Source organism: Mustela nivalis, assembly GCF_964662115.1.
Source record: "Mustela nivalis genome assembly, chromosome: 8".
Lineage (NCBI taxonomy): Eukaryota > Metazoa > Chordata > Mammalia > Carnivora > Mustelidae > Mustela > Mustela nivalis.
Window position 1 is genome coordinate 117,503,637 of NC_139027.1, and position 15,870 is coordinate 117,519,506.

General features: G+C 48.6%; 1 protein-coding gene and 1 long non-coding RNA gene across 9 annotated transcripts in view; one reads left to right on the top strand and one right to left on the bottom strand.

Annotated features, from left to right (window-relative positions):
- Positions 1–7,408, bottom strand: part of PSMF1 (proteasome inhibitor subunit 1) — a 49,429-nt gene extending 42,021 nt beyond the window's left edge. For 3 of the 8 annotated variants that reach the window (XR_014315699.1, XR_014315700.1, XM_082745889.1), the window contains exons 1-2: positions 7,252–7,406; positions 5,054–5,197 (exon numbers count right to left, since the gene is read on the bottom strand). Coding sequence is in view for 4 of the 8 variants with exons in the window: in XM_082745889.1 (XP_082602015.1) it covers positions 5,054–5,197; positions 7,252–7,257 (150 nt within the window). In the remaining 4 variants the exon portion in view is untranslated. Of the gene's footprint in view, positions 1–5,053; positions 5,368–7,251 lie in introns of those variants that run through there. The other 5 variants (XM_082745890.1, XM_082745888.1, XM_082745892.1 and 2 more) reach the window with 4 other exon arrangements.
- On the top strand, positions 4,299–9,323 carry LOC309872174. The gene is made up of 3 exons (XR_014315705.1): positions 4,299–4,670; positions 8,354–8,446; positions 8,758–9,323. It is a non-coding gene; the product is annotated as an uncharacterized lncRNA (long non-coding RNA).
- Positions 9,324–15,870: the final 6,547 nt, after the last annotated feature.

The window sequence follows — 15,870 nt, forward strand, 5'->3', positions numbered from 1 at the left end:
TGGTACACTCGGGTAAGCAGACACCCAGGGACCCCAAACTCCATTCCTGGAGGAGACCCTGTGCACAAAGACACAGGAGACATCACAATCTTGCCATGAATACCAAAGTGGAGGTGAAATGAAAAAATATGCTCATGCTGGAATACTATATAGAAGTGAGAAGGAACAAATTAGATCAAAGTGTAGCATCACAGATAGGGTAAAAAATATAACTTAAAATGCAACTTAAAAACTGTAACTTAAGGGGCACCTGGATGGCACAGTCTATTGGGAGCCTGACTCCTGATTTCGGCTCAGGTCTTGATCTCTTGATCTCAGGGTCATGAGTACAAGCCTCACATTGGGATCCAAACTGGGCTAGGAGCCTACTTAAAAAAAAAAATGTGTGTGTGTGTGTGTGTGTGTGTGTATGTGTTTCTGTGTATATATATTTGCATTTATATGTGTATATATATACATACACACACACACACACATATGTATAGAACTTAAATTTTTCTTAGAAGTTAAGAAAAAATGTAATTTACAGCCTGGTACCATTTATGTAAAAAATTTTTAAAACACATGAAAATAATCCGTATATTTTTTTCATGGATATCTAATTATATGGCTGAACACGAAGCAAAATGGATTGGGAAGCTTCATACTCAGGAGACTATGCTGGGAGGAACTGGACTAAAGATGAAGAACCAGGACGCCCAGGTGGCTCAGTCAGTTAAGCCACCGCCTTCGGCTCAGGTCATGATCCCAAGGTCCTGGGATCGAGTCTTGCATGGGGCTCCTTGCTCAGTTGGGCGCCTGCTTCTTCTCTCTCTGCCTGATTGTGTGTGCTCTCGCTCGCTCTCTGACAAATAAATAAATAAGTATCTTTAAAATAAAAAGATGAGGAACAACAGCAAAAGACAAAGGTCCAGCACCGCAGCCCTTACACACAACAAGGACAATGGGAGGCCAAGAGTGGAGAATGAGGGGCCTCTCCTCTTTGGTCACCCTTGGTGCCCAGGAATCCAATGGGGGAAGTGGTCCCAAATGCAATTCAAGATGTTGCAACTGGCATGGTTTAAAAGCTGGCAGAATGACAAGGAAATTCACAAGCCTGAAGCAAAGAAATGAGAGTGAGGAAAAACAAAAGTGAAAGGACTCAAACTAGTCTGCCAAGAGAAACAATCCCTCACCACCAACTTCGTACATTTCCTGTAACAGGTTTAGTGGATTCAAGGTTTCCTTTGGAAGTTTAGATTTTGATAATGTGCCTTGTCTTTTTTCTGCCGGAGGCCTTTGAATTTCTATGTATATCCTCTGCATATAGCATTTGACCCACCAGAATTTTCCTTGGAATATAGATAATTTGGTCTCCTCACTCTTTCACAGACTCTGGCTTCTAGGGCAAGAGAGCACTCTGGGGTCAGGTGAAGCTGATATCTCTTGCTGCAGGCGAATTGATGGTCCCAGCCCAAGGGCTGCCCTGATATGGGGAAAACCAGTGGGACTAAGAGGGACTGGTCCTGGTGATATCAGGCCAAATTTGGCATTTCAACTGTGTTCTGGGCCCTGACATCAAATATCAGGCCCCCCAGAAAGCTGCAACTGGAAAGCAGCCAAAGCATATGGTTGTGTGGTTTAATACTCTCAGATGAAAAATTTAAGGGCTCAGAGGAGCTGAGAACTGCTTAAGGTCACAGTAAGTCAGAAGCAGAGCTGGGTTTGGCATTCAGAGCTCCTGGCTGCTTGGTATATGGCTGGAGATTTTTCCCAGCCAGATCCACTACTCTTTTTTACCCCAAAAGAGTAAAGATAGTTGTCCACTTAGTCCACCCCAGTCCTAGGGCTGACAGCATTCTTCAGTGGCCATGAGTTCATCCCTGGGTCTCTGGGCTAAAAAGCACTCAAAGAAACACAAACAGATCATTTTGGGCATTCCCTCTCTTTTGTCATTACCTTTAGATTCCTACAACAGAAAACAAAATTCTCAACCTTACATCTATAGCCATCTATAACCCCTTGTCACCTAACCCCCTTGCCACCTCTGTAAAGCTCTTAGGAGGAGTGGTACTGACTCCAAAAAGGTAATCCAAATTCAAATACTGGATTTTTATTGAAGCCAGTGGCCTCACTGCTCTTCTAACCAAGTTTTACATACACAATTGCTCTGTGTGCATGGGACAACATAAAATCAAAGAGAAAAACAGCCAATTCAGCTTTCTATTTAACAGTCAATATATTATATGATGAAGCACATACTTCTGGGAACTTCCTCTCTCCTTATCACCCCTACAAGGATGGGGCGCAGGAGGAGGATGGAGAGGCAACATAAATATTCTCTAAGCATGGTAAATACTCTTGGTCTCAGCAGAGTTTGCTGGTCCCAGGCCAGAAAATTAAACCCTCTCTTAAATAAACTAATAGATGCCTCTCTAAAAGGCTTTTATTTCCACAGAAGCTGACTCAGCAGAAGTCAGAGGAGGACAAGTGCAACTCAAGCCTGAGCAGCTCTTCAGGGAAAGGGCACAGAAGCAAAAAGACACACCAAGGAGCAATACGAACACCCAGCCCCAGAAGGCGTGCATGATTTAGCGCTGGGGTGGACACTGTGACGGACAGTGAACAATGCCTTTCAAAACCCTCCTCCCCACCCTCTCTGGCCTCCTGCCATACATCTGGGGTCTGCATCTTTTTCTGGCCGGCATGAATTCAATAAGTGGCACCATAAACAGAGTGGAATTAGATGGACCTTTAGGAATCAGTCAAGCATCTTTTATGTCTTTTTAATCAGTATTAAAATGAGATTGTATTCTTTTTGCACATTTCACCTGAAAAATTGGGACCCTGAGTATCTGGCAAGGGGATGATGCCAAAGGAGGCAATGACCTATATGAACTGATGTCCCTAAGCTGTCAGAACAACTCAGAGACAGGAGTGTGAAGGGCGGGTGGTGGGAGCAGGTCTGCAGTGCTGATATGTCCCTGTGAAATGGGGAGAAGAGAAGGAGTCGCACAGGCCCTCAGGAACAAGTTCCTGTTTGAGGGGAGAGATTCCAACTATATCAGAGCAGTAGCTAGCTGGGAGTAAACAAGGTGAGGTCCATGAGAGGCAGAGAGCAGGGCAGACCTGTTAGATCTGAAGGACAGTGTAAAGGGTGGGGGAAACTGAGGGCCCATGGACAAGACCCAAGGGCAAGAACAAATAAGTCTTCCTCCCCTTTCCAATCCCACTGCACACCATGCCATTCTATACGTCTGCTTTCTGGACTTCCCGGGCAAAGTTGAAATGAAATGACTGGGGCAAGTGAGAGAGTCATTCAGGATTGGAAAGGTGAAGTGAGACAAGTGGGAAACAAAGTTTCTGTTGGGGACACTATACACTGAGCAGGAGCCCAACACTCATGAGTGGAGACCCCATCTCTACCGGGTCCCAAGGCCTGAGATGTTGAAAGGCAGGGTAAGTGGAATGCAGAGCAGGATGGGCAGAAAGGCCAAAAACAGAGCTATCTGGGAGGAAAACGCGGTTCCTGCTTCCAGGTGTGTGTGTGAGGCCCCTTCTTTTCCAGCCTTATATCCAGTCCTAGATTCTACAAGAAGGAACAAGGATGTGTGAGCCTGGAGAGGGGTGGGGATGGGGGATACTAAGTGTGTATCTGGGGTCCTTGTGAGATACTTGAGGTCTGGGATCGGGCCGGGGGGAGGGGAAGCCAAATATCCAAGACAGTTCTTATCCTCCTCATGTGACTCCTGTTGATGGGCGTTAAGTATGAGAGGGGGTGGTTGTTTTGCTCACTGCTCTGAAGGACAGAGGAATGGGGCCGCAGGGAGTGGAAGGAAGTGCCTGGCTCTTGGGGCTCAGGATGTGTAAACTGTTTGAGGAGGGATCCTTAAAGCTCCGTGTCAGGAGAGGAAAACTTAAGACACTGGGTGTACATCTGAGAAACTAAGAAAGGACTGGGGAGTTTGAGAACTGAAGCAGTTAGAAATGAGAGTAAGGTTAAAATCTCACCATAAGAGATGCAAGGGGTGAGATGAGATGCCCTATTCCCCAGAGCTAATACTGGTTTTGAGGCTGAGAAGAACGTGACAGCGAGGGACAGGCTAGGAATCCCGTGTGTATGTGGGGTGTGTGGCTGGGAGGGTATTTTCCCTGATGAAGTAGAAGAGAACTGAAGGGGCAGAAAGGGGGCCAGGCCCAGTTCTCACAGGAAGCTAATGTGCAGGATGCTGTGGAGGGTGAAAGTCACGGGAAAGGGAAAGGGAAGATGAACAGTTTCCCCGCAAAGAATTACACAGTAGGCAGGGCCCAGCAGTCCTGGGAGATCTGTGGGTATGACACGCCCCCCAGCTCCGAGGGGCAGAGCCTGAGGATGGGAGAGTGGGAGGGGGGCTGACCCTGTAGGGTCAGCTCTTGGGGAGGAAACCTTACCTGGTTCTCACATCCAGGGTGCAAGGATGTACCTGTGGGGCGGTGCGAGGCGGGGGGGGGGGGGGCGGTTTCCCAGAACCTGAGCTGGGGATGGCAGCGGTTGAGTGGGCTGCACTGGGCCCTTCAGTAAAAGGTGAAAGGTGTGTGTGCTCTCTGGGCCCATGCTGAGGAGTGAAGGAAGGGTCCCTGAGCGGGGCGGAGTAGACCGAAGCTCGCGGGTATACGCGCGCTTGGATTCAGATGATCCCGTGGAAGCCCAAGTGAGTACCACCTCCCCCCGCCCCCGCCGCTGTGTGGGGAGGAGCTTGGCGGAGTTCCGGCAGGTAAGCCGCGCTCAGGGGAGCTAAGCCCCGTCTCAGTGTCGGTCCACACGATCCTGGCCTGGGAGACTGACAGGCTGTGCCGAAGCGAGCTTCTCTGAGTTTCCAAATCTAGTTGCCCCAGCTGCGTTGTGAGGGGCGCTGGGCCGGGCCAGCAGAGCAGCTCCCCGACCCGCACACCAAACCCAAGGTGCCAGGAGCCCCAGCGCCGGGACTCGGGCGGGGGAGCGGCAGGCGCTCTGGCCCAGAGCTCCGGCCCTTGGATCCGGGCAGAAGACACCTCGCCCCCACCACCCTGGCCCCGGGCCCGCTCTTTGGAGTACCTGGTCGCCGACACCCAAGGCGTAGTAGCCGTGCGTCACCACCTCCCAGTGCAGAAAGCAGATGAGCGCGTCCTGCGCGCAGGTGATGGCCGGCGCCGCCGACGCGTACAGTACCTCCAAGCCCGCCATGGGCACCCCAGGCTCCTGCGGGCGGAGGAAGGAAGGGACACAGTGCGGTGAGCCAACTCGGCCCTGCGACTGCTGAAGACTCCCTCCGCTACTCCGCCAGGCCCACCGGTGGCCAAAATGGAGACGCCCGGGGGCGGAGCGCGGCCGCCGGAAGTAATTCCAATTCGGCTCAGTAGCGCGAATGCGCCGGCTGGAAACTAGAGCCGGGCACTTAAGGGTTCCGCAAGACAACCTGCGGGCGGGGCGGGGGGCGGGGCGGGCGGGGCTGGGGGCGGGGCGGGCGGGGCGGGCGGGGCTGTTCCAAGCGGGAATCCTGCTTTTTTCCAGGTAGCTGCAGCGACTGCCACAAGCGGGACGTTAAATAAGGTCGCCAGGAGAGGCCACCTTGCTCTGAGCCACAGACTTCCCACCCGCACAATGGGGTGGGCATATGTTGTGGCGAGAGAGTTTATGAGATACGGCTAAAATATATTCATAATAGTTGGCCCTATGCAGTTGGCACGTAATTCTAAATGCGTTACTTGAACTCATTAATTTAATCCTCACGACCCGACCCTATAAAGTTGGTATTAATGATAGCCCCATTTTCTAGAGGGGTGAATTTGACCGCCATGACACAGCCAGCCAGTGAGTGGCCGAGACGGTGGCCAGAACCTAGCAGTCTGGCTCCCAGGACAACGTTTGTGTGCTAGATCCCGTGCCCAAACCTTTACACCACCCTATCCACAGCTCCGTGAGGTATGTTCCATTATCATCCCCGTTTTGCAATTGACAAAACCAGCTCAGAGAACTGAAGCCCCTTCCTCCAAAAAGACAAAGCTGCTGTGGAGCTCCTAATCCACTACCAAATTTCAATCATTTATTTGCCTGTCTCTGTGATTTTTACTACCTATTATTCCTTCCACACATTTTTTCAAATCCACTTTTTGTTTTTGCTCAAATTAATTTAGTTTTCCCATCCCAGTCAGCACCCTGTGGCAAGCCACCATCATGTCTCAATTGGATGACTGCACCAACTTCTGAACCACCCCAGTTCATCTCTGTCTCTCAAAAGTCTGTTCTACAATTTGCATCTAGAGATTCTGTTAGGACACAAGCCAAATGACATCCTTCCTCTGCTTAAAATCCTCCTGGGGCTCCCATCAGGGAAAGTAAAGACCTCCCCGTGGTCTGCAGAAACCTGCATATGGTCTGTGCCCTCTCCCCACTCTCCTCTCCGACATCATCTCCTCTAACTTTTCCCTCATCCCCTGCACTCTTGGCTGCAATAACCTGGACCACCATCCTCTTGTGCCCACATGGGACCTCTTCCACATGTTTGGTTCTGCAGGTCTCTGAATGACCGATTGTTCCCTCATTCCTTCACTTATTCATCCGCTAAACCTCTCTAGGGTGTGTTGCCAGGGATGGCCATGCTGGCTGCCCAGGGGCGGTCCTGTTCCTAAGTACCTACTGTGAGCCAGGCCCAGGTGAACAAGCTGTAGTTAGTTCCTTCCACTCTGGAGCCCACTGTCTAGAAATAAAAGAATTACAGACAAAGGTAACCCAGTGTGAAGACCATCATGACATAGGGGTACTTGGAGGTCCGTGCAAGCCCAGAAGAGGCATCTAATTCAGGCTAGAGGTCAGGGCGGGCTTCTTGGAGGAAGAGATGCCCAACGTGAAAGCCTTTCATGCCCAACATGAAAAGCGCTCAGGTAGGGAATTGCGCAGTTTAGAGGAAGTGGCTCTTGGTGCTTAGAGGTGCCTACTAAGGAGTGAATTGGACACCATGGCATCTGCTATTCCCCAGCCATGCCCCCCCACCCTGTTCCCAAGGGTGAGCCATGCCTTCACCAGTCTGTGGCCCAGCAGGCAACACGGAGTAGTTCCTAGCATCTGTGTGCCACAGGAATGAGGTAAGCTTTATCTCTTGCACTGGGCTGTGTGTCCTTTGGGCCAGTACTGTGTTCTATTCACCCCTGATCCTCAGGGTCCTCCATGGATGAGAGCCCACGAGACGATCCTCTGGGACAAGAGGTTTGTGTATATCCTGCCCCTGGTCCATCCAGCACTTTCTGGGCACTTACCACCATTGACAAGGGTCTCAGTTGTCCCTGTGAGGCCTGTGATGGACTGAGAAGGGAAGCAGGTGGAAGATGCCTCCCCAGCTGGGCCCTCGCTACCTGGGCAGGGCAGAGCCCATGCCAGATATGAGGGCGAGGGCCCAAGATGACAAAAGGAACATGGGCAGTGGCTGCAGCCACCAGTTCCTGGTTGCCAAGTGACAGCAATGTGAGGATTCTAAGCTCCCTGGAAACTGTATCCCTGGAAACCATGAAGAGGTGAGCTGAGGGGCAGGGCCCAAATGGGCACTGAGATGGAATTATTCCACACTGGAAGCCTTCTGCTTTTTTGGCTTAGCATCATTCTAACAAACTCACCTCCTCCAGGAAGCCCTCCATGATTAGTAGTGTTCAGTACAGGAACCCACTGGATGAGTTGGGATGTAGAAATGGGGAAACCTGCCTCTAGATTTCAGGGGGGTCTGAAAGTTGTAGGAAGTCTTCAGGGGGTCTGAAAGTTGTAGGAGAACACCAGCAATGATCACAGCTGCCTCGTGTCCTAAGGCAGCATTCAGGGGGAAGATCTGCAGAGGCGGCTCCAAACCTGAATGGAAACTCTGGACCCACTGTTATTGGAAAAGCAATAAGGTGCTTCTGCTGCCTCACATTGCCTGGATCTAACCCAGAGTCCCACCAACAAGTCCTTCTGAAAAAGGGTGGGCTGGACGGGGATGGTATTGAGACTCTCACAGACAAATTGGTCAATATTCTCTTACTTAATTTCCGTAATTCTTTAAGGTAGAAACTAATATCACCCTCATTTTTAAAGTGAAAAGAGTAAGGCACAGGAAGGTTGTACCATGGCTCCTCAGTGACACAGGATCTGAACCAGATGGTATCTCTATACATCACCACGTGACTTTGCCCCATGACAGCGTCCAAGGGGCTTGCAGGCCTGCAAGCTCTGTCCGAGGTCTGCACAGGAGATGGTGAGAGAGCTGTGACCGCGTTTTTCAGACTTTGGCTAGTGGCTGGTAAGGCTGGGGACACGGAAAACGGTATAGGCTGGGGACTGAGAAATTGTCCCCAGAAATGGTCTAACCATGGAAAGTCTCTCCACCCACAGCGACCCAGGAGGGCCCATGCAGAGACAAGAGAAGCCACAAGAGGGCGCCCGGCCCCACCCAAATGCCCACCGAGGGCAGCCACGCGCTGTGAGGTGCCTATTTCCTTTCCCTTCTCCTCTTTCTAAGGCTTCTTCAGGGGAGCCCTAGACTGGGGACGGCAGTGCGGTCAGATTTTTTCACAAATGGAAATGCCTACTTGTAGAGCTCTGCGCACTGCTGACCCCAAGGGGAAACCGTCCTCGGGGTACCCCAGTCCCAGCGGTCAAAGGGCCTGCTCTCCTCCTTATTTTATTTTATTTATTTTGTTTTGTTTTGTTTTATTTTATTTTATTTTATTTTATTTTATTTTATTTTATTTTATTTTATTTTATTTTATTTTATTTTATTTTATTTTATTTGACAGACAGCACAAGCAAGGGGAATGGCAGAGGGAGAGGGAGAAGCAGGCTCCCCGCTGAGAAAGGAGCTGGATGTGGGGCTCCACCCCAGGATCCTAGGATCATGACCTGAGCGGAAGGCAGACACTTAACCGACTGAGCCAACCAGCTGCCCCTGCTCTGCTCCTTTCTGAGGCCATTCTTCTTCTCAAATACCCCACTTCCTTCAGCAGACATCTTTGTATCCATCCTTTCACAGACTTGGCCCTATCCTCTCCCCTCCCCCACAACCTCAGCCGCTTCCATCTCCAGCCCCGAAGTCCCATCAGGTGTGGGACTTGCCCCACCTGGTGTGGCTGCTGGCATGGGTGATCAGCCTCATTGAGAGGCCAGTTGCTCCCCTAACTAGAGCATCAGCTTCATGAGTACAAGAATGGCATCTGTTTGGTTTACTGCCCTCCCTCCAGCTCCTAGAACAGTGCCTGGCATACATAGTGGGTCCCAATAAATATTTGTTGAATTAACAAATAAAAGAACAAGTGCATAGATTCGAAAAAGTGTCTAGATCTTGGAGTCAGGCAGCCTGGTTTACATCTCAGTCTCAGTGCTTACTCTCTGTGCAACTTGGGGGAGATGACTTATCAAATTGTCAAACAGGGATTATAATTGTGTCTCCAGTGGGGTTGTCAGAGAGGATTCCTGGAGATGATGTCACTAAAGTGCCTCCCATGGTGCCTGGCCCATGGCAGGGGCTCCTAAGTGGTGCCTCATTATTTGAGCTAATGAACCCTTGGAAAGCAGCTGCTATTTATTGAGAATTTACCATGTGTCTGGCACTCTTCTCACATTCTCCAATTCCATTTTTGTAACTACTTGGTGAGAGGTTGAAGAGCTCAGAGGGGTTCAATAATGTGCCCAAGGTCACACAGCTGAGAAGAACAAACTTGGGTTTCTCTCCGGAAGTTGAAGACTGTAGCTTGCAAGGCCAGACTTCTTGGGTTCAAGTCCTGGCTCTATCACTTTCAAGTGGTTTGACTTTGGGCACGTTTCTTAGTAGGGAGATGTCAGAAGGGACAGTAGGGGGCTGCTGCATAGGCCTGGGTCCTTCTTTCAGATTTGGAGGAGTCAAAGACACCAACTGTAACGTTGCAGTTTTGTTCCCTTGAGACTGAGGCACCAGCCAAGGCCTCTGGAGCCCTTTTTAGCTCCAGCCCCACCCGGACCCCCATTATATACTGGGCCATTTCTTTGGATTCCACCTAGAGCTGGAGTCACCATGTAGTCAAGTAGGCAGGACACACACACAATCTCTCTCTCTCTCTCTCTCTCTCTCTCTCTCACACACACACACACACACGTAGCTTTAGAGGAAGAAAGTGTTGGCTTTAGCTGTGTAACCTGGGCTCCATTGCTCTGCCTCTCTGAGCCCTAATTTCCTCATTACTTCATTGTAAAGTGAAGGGCAAAGGGTAGTGTCATATAGGAGCATCATCTAGAAAATACCCGAGACAGGGCTGAGACCTGAGCACTGGAGGGAAGCAAGGAACCATAGGAAGGTTGATCTATAGGACTATTGCCGGAGGATCTGGCACTGATTTCTACAGCTCTATTAGAGGTCATTTTCAGAAAAAGGTAAAATCCTGATTTTTGTATGTATCTGGAAGGAGCACGTATTAAAGACTTAATTTTACTTGTTAAACAGTGAAGGAATCAGACAGATGTTAGAACCGGTTCAAAGAAAAAATAAAAAATGCATGAGTTCGTATGGACAAAAAGAACTGAACAAGAAATGGAAGCAAAGCTAGTTTTCCCACAAAAGGGAGGGAAGTGAATTCTACCAGTCAAGACAGAGTTTGCATGCTAATGAGTTAGTCACCGAAGAGGAGCAAAATAGCTCAAAGACAGTGAACAGGGTGAGAATCAGACCGCGGGAGGGGGTTCTACCCTTTTCTCTGTGGCCCATTTTGGCCCAGAAATTTCAGGTCCAGAGTCTCATGCTGGCAAGCGCAGGGCTTCTCAGCCCTTCTGGGATCAGTGTTCTTATCTGTGAAATGGGGTCACTAACCATCTGGCCTCCCAGGGTTGTCACGTAGGTGACACAAGCTGGTGGAGTTGAGTATCCAGATGGGACCTCGTGCCACGGGGTGGATCGCACCCTCGGTTCATCCTCCTCACATTTCGATCTAAGACAGACCGTTATAGCCTCTGACGAGGGGACCAAGGCTCACAAAGGTAGTTGTGCTTGCCCCGTGAATGAAAACTGGCCTCACAACCCTGGGATGCTGTTGAACACCAGTGTGACCTGAGGCAGGTCACTGCCCCTCTCGGGCCTGTCTGCGCATCTCCCCAGGAGGTTTTGATCCACTGAATTCTGAATGCCACCTCCCAATCCCTGCGCTCTGTGGGAGTGCTCCAAGGCTGCCAAGCTGACCAGGCCAGAGCAACTGTGGGAATGGCCTGGTGAGCAGGTGGTGTGAGTAGGGCAGTCAGGGACACTGATGGCCAGGGACATGGCGGGGATGAAGTCCAGCCTCCGGCATGCAAACTTCAGACAGGCCAGAACCACCATAGTTTCCACCTTGCTCACCAGCCTGGTAGAAAGGGCCTGTCCTGGCTGGACTCTAACAAGGGGGGGGGGGGGGAAGATGTTTCCCAATTGCTGGGTCAAACTCCAGGTTGGCGAGAATGAGAAGGATGAGACCCAGGCCAGCTCATCAGAATCAATGTTTTTTCCCTCTGCCTACCCGTGGCCTAGCTGTCATCCCACACACAGCTGTCCTCTGGGAGCGTCTCTGTGGCAGCTGCAAGGCAGGCTGTCCTCCTTTGGGTCAGGGCCTCCCATACACCCAGCTCTCTGCTAAGTCCTTTGGTGGAGTTAAGGGAGGGGCCCCTGTCTTCGGAGGGCTTCATTGTCAAGTTCTCCATCAGGGATGCGGTGCTTAGGATGCTTCGTGTGCAAAGGAAGGAAAATCCAGTGCAAACAGGTTTGGGTAAAAAACCCTCCAATTTATAGGCTTATGTAAACAAATGAAATGAGGAGAAAAGGAGGTAGGGGTGAGGCAGGCATATTCTGCCTTGGGAGGACACAGAAGATCTCCCAGACAAGAGACATTTGAGCAAAGACCTGGAAGAGGTGAGGAAGTGAGCCAGGTGGAAGTCCCAGACAGCCAAACGGCAAGTGCAAAGGCCTTGAGGTGCAAGTGTACCCAGCATGTATGTCCAGAGCCTAGGAAGGGAGGGGGGGAGGGGAGAGTTGAGGTCTAAAGGGTCACCTAAAACCAAATATTGGGAAAAGACTTGAACAAACAAACGAAAATGTTTTTTAAAAAAGCTCTTTATCCCGTGGCTTGAAACTCAGAGTCTGGTTCCTGCAGGCTTTGGTGGGGATGAGGGTTGAGGTGGGGGAATCAGGTGGGATAGGAGGATGAGGCAAGGACCACACCTTTCAAGCTCAGCCCTCTTTGACCTTGGGAGACTCAGACTAGGAGCTAGAAGAAATTCATGGCTTAGCTCCACAGCACAGCTAATTAACAGGTCCTATCATTAGTGAAAACTTCAGCAAACAAAGCCTACTCTGGAGTTGCCTAAAGCCACTCCACCCCTGCAACTGGGCTGGGCCAGAGCTGTGTGTGATAGGGGCTGGCCCACCATGGATGGGCTCTGGTGCACAGTGGAAGTGTCCAAACCTGGCCCCCATCCAGGGGTCATAACTTCATGGGAGAGTAAATGATGGGCATTCCAGGCTCTGAAGAACCTCAAAATCTTGGGAGAGAACAGGAGATATCAGCCAACTACTTCGTTTTATGTATGGGGAAACTGAGGCAGGGGGCGAGGAGTTGGTGCACCCAGGGTCAAACAAGGGGATAACCACAAAGCTAGGACTTGAATTCAGACTTCCTGATTCCAGTACTCCTTTCTTCAAACAGGGAAGACTGAAGAGCCTAGACTAGGGCATGCCAGCCCCACAGTTAACCGTGTGAATCCTGGCTTCACCAGTTGTTGACTGCGTGCCCTTGAGCCTGTCACTTCACCTCTCTGTGCTTCAGCTGCCTCATCTGTAAAATTAAAGTGATGCTAATAACAACACTTAACCCCATAGTTGTGGCCTAAAGGAAATTAGGTGCTATCTGCAAAAGGGTTAGAAAAGTAAAAATGGTAGTGTTGGGCTTCTGAAAATTCTCTCTTCTATAAAAGCACTGAAAACATGGGCAAAAAATGGTCAGAATCAACATTTTCAGAATTGTTGAATTAATCAAAGGCTCACAGCAATCAAGGAAACAGTTATTCAAGGCAAATGGTTAAATCTTATTAAGACATGACCCTTCTGCAGCCCGCCCCCAACTCCCGCCATGGTAGACCTAGAATCCAGCAGCCTGGTGGCCACCAGACATGACAAAATTCAGTTGCATCTCCTTCAAAGCCTTGTTCCCAGAGTATTGTCATTATTTGGCCTGTCTGATGGTTCCCTGGAAGACCCCTCTTGCAAGGTGGACTCTATTTGACCTGACCAGGAGCTCGCCATAAAAAGCAAAAAGCTCCCCCCCCCCCCCCGTGGGGGCATTTAAAAAAAACCGTTTAGAGGCAATTGTTTAACTTTGGGGCAGCCTGAGGCGGTGGCTAATGGTTGGCAGAAAACAACAGGCTTACCTGGGCTAACCAAAAAGCTTAATAGGAAAAGCTGAGGAATGGCATGTCCACAGGAGGCTGTGTGCATGTATGTGGAGGGCTCCGTGCACCCAGGGCTGTGCAGATGTGTAGGAAAGATCTGAGAAGGTCCTAAGCTCTCCCCCCTGGTTATGCTTAGGGCCATGCTCAAGCTGGAAGAGAAGGCAGAGGCAGAGTTATCCAGCCCTTGGCCTGAGTCCTGGGAGCATGCCCAGACGTGCACAGATGGCCCCCCAGCAAGGACTGGGAGACTCACCCATTCCCAGTGCTTAAGAACATCTCTGCTCAACCATTGGCTGACCACCACAGTAACTGAACAGAGACATTTCAGTTCTGCAAGAGAAAGAATACAGACTTTAGAGAATTCACTCAGAAGTCACTAGAACAAACAGCAGCAACAAAAACCTGTGGGGATGGAGAGAATCTGGCTTTCAGATTCTATTCTATTCCATACTATTACATGTTATAGTATGTAAAATGTCCCACTTTTCACCAAAAAAAAAAAATATATATATATGAGACCTGAAAATAAATAAGAAGCCATGACCCCTACCCAGGAGGAAAACAATCAATGGAAACTGTCCCCAACAAAGCCCAGACATCAGGCTTGAAGCCCAGACAAAGACTTTGAATACTCTATTTTAAATACATTTGAAGAGCCAAAGGAAACCATGTGGAAAGAAGTAAAGGAAAGTAAGAATGATGTCTCACCAAATAGAGAATTCTCAGAGAGATAGAAATTATATAAATAGAGCCAAATGGAAGGTTTGGTGTTGAAAAGCACAAAAATGGAAATGAAAAATTCACAAGAGGGGCTCAGCAAATGACCGCTGGTAGGAAAAGAATTACTGAACTTGGAGTTAGGTCAACTGATGATCCAGCCTAAAGAATGGAGAAAAAGGAAAAGAGCTGCAGAGATTTATGGCATAACATCAAGCATAACATTGTGTGCATGACAGGCATCCAAGAAGGAAAGGAGAGAGAGAGTCAGAATATTTGAAGAGATAATTTGATGAAAAGCATGAATCTACACATCCAAGGGGCTCAACAAATTCCAAGTAGGATGAACTCAGAGATCCATGCCTAGACACATCATAATCAAACCAGTGTACATCAGAGACAGAGCAAGAATCTTGAAAACAGAGAGAAGAAACTCATGAGCTGGAAAGACCTTCAACAAGTGCACAGCTGATTTCTCCTTAGAAACCACTAAGCTCAGAAGGCAGTGAGATGTAATAAGTGCTGAAAAAAAAAAAAAAGATTGTCAATCAAGCATTCTACATCCAGCAAAACTATCTGTTAAAAAATGAAAGAGGGAGGTGCCTGGGTGGCTCAGTGGGTTAAGCCTCTGCCTTCGGTTCAGGTCATGATCCCAGAATCCCACATCAGGCTCTCTTCTCCACAGGGAGCCTGCTTCCCCCTCTCTCTCTTCCTCTCTGCCTACTTGTGATCTCTCTATCTGTGTCAAATAAATAAAGTCTTAAAAAAAATGAAAGAGGGGTGCCTGGGTGACTTAGTCGGTTGAGCATCCAACTCTTGATTTTGGCTCAGGTCATGATCTCAGGTTCCCTGCTTCTAGTTCTACAATCAACATGGAGTCTGCTTGAGATTCTCTCTCTCCCTCTCCCTCTGGCCCTCCCCACTCTCACTTTCTCTCTCTCTCTCTCTCAAATAAATAAAATCTTTTTTTAAAAATGAAAGAGAAATTAAGACATTCCCAGATAAACAAAACCTAAAGGAATTTGTTATTAACAAACCCACCCTTCGAGAAATACTTGTAGGGTAAAAATGAGAAGATGTCATTGAATGAAATTAAAGATCAAAATAAATGGAAAGACATCATGTGTTCATATATTAGAAGATATAATATTGGCAATACTCTCCCAATTGAGCTACAGGTTGATTGCATCCCTATCAAAATCCCAGCTGATGATTGTGAAGATACTGGTAAGCTGATTCTGAAATTATATGGGAATGCAAGGGACCCAGAATAGTGAAAATAATCTCGAAAATAAGGACAATGTTAGAAGGTCCACACTTCCCTATTTCAAAATCTACTACAATGTTATAAAAATTGTGTGGTACTGGTATGAGGACAGGCATATGGCTCACTGGAATAAAACTGAGAGCCCAGAAATAAAGCCATATGTTTGTGGGCAACTGATTTTTGACAAAGTTGAAGATAACTCAATCGGGGGAAAGAAGAGTTTTTTCAACAAATGGTACCAGGACAACAGAATATCCAGGTAGAATGGAGGTGGATCTCTATCTTGATCCATATATATAAATGAACTAAAAACAGATCAAAGGCTTAAATCTAAGAACTTGCACTAGAAAAGTCTTAGAAAAAAATTTAGGGGTCAGTTGATTACTTAGATGTGACATCTAAAGCATAAGTAATGGAAGCAAAAATTTAAAACTTTTGTAATTCAAAGAACATGACCAAAAAAGTGAAAAGACCACTAACGAAATGG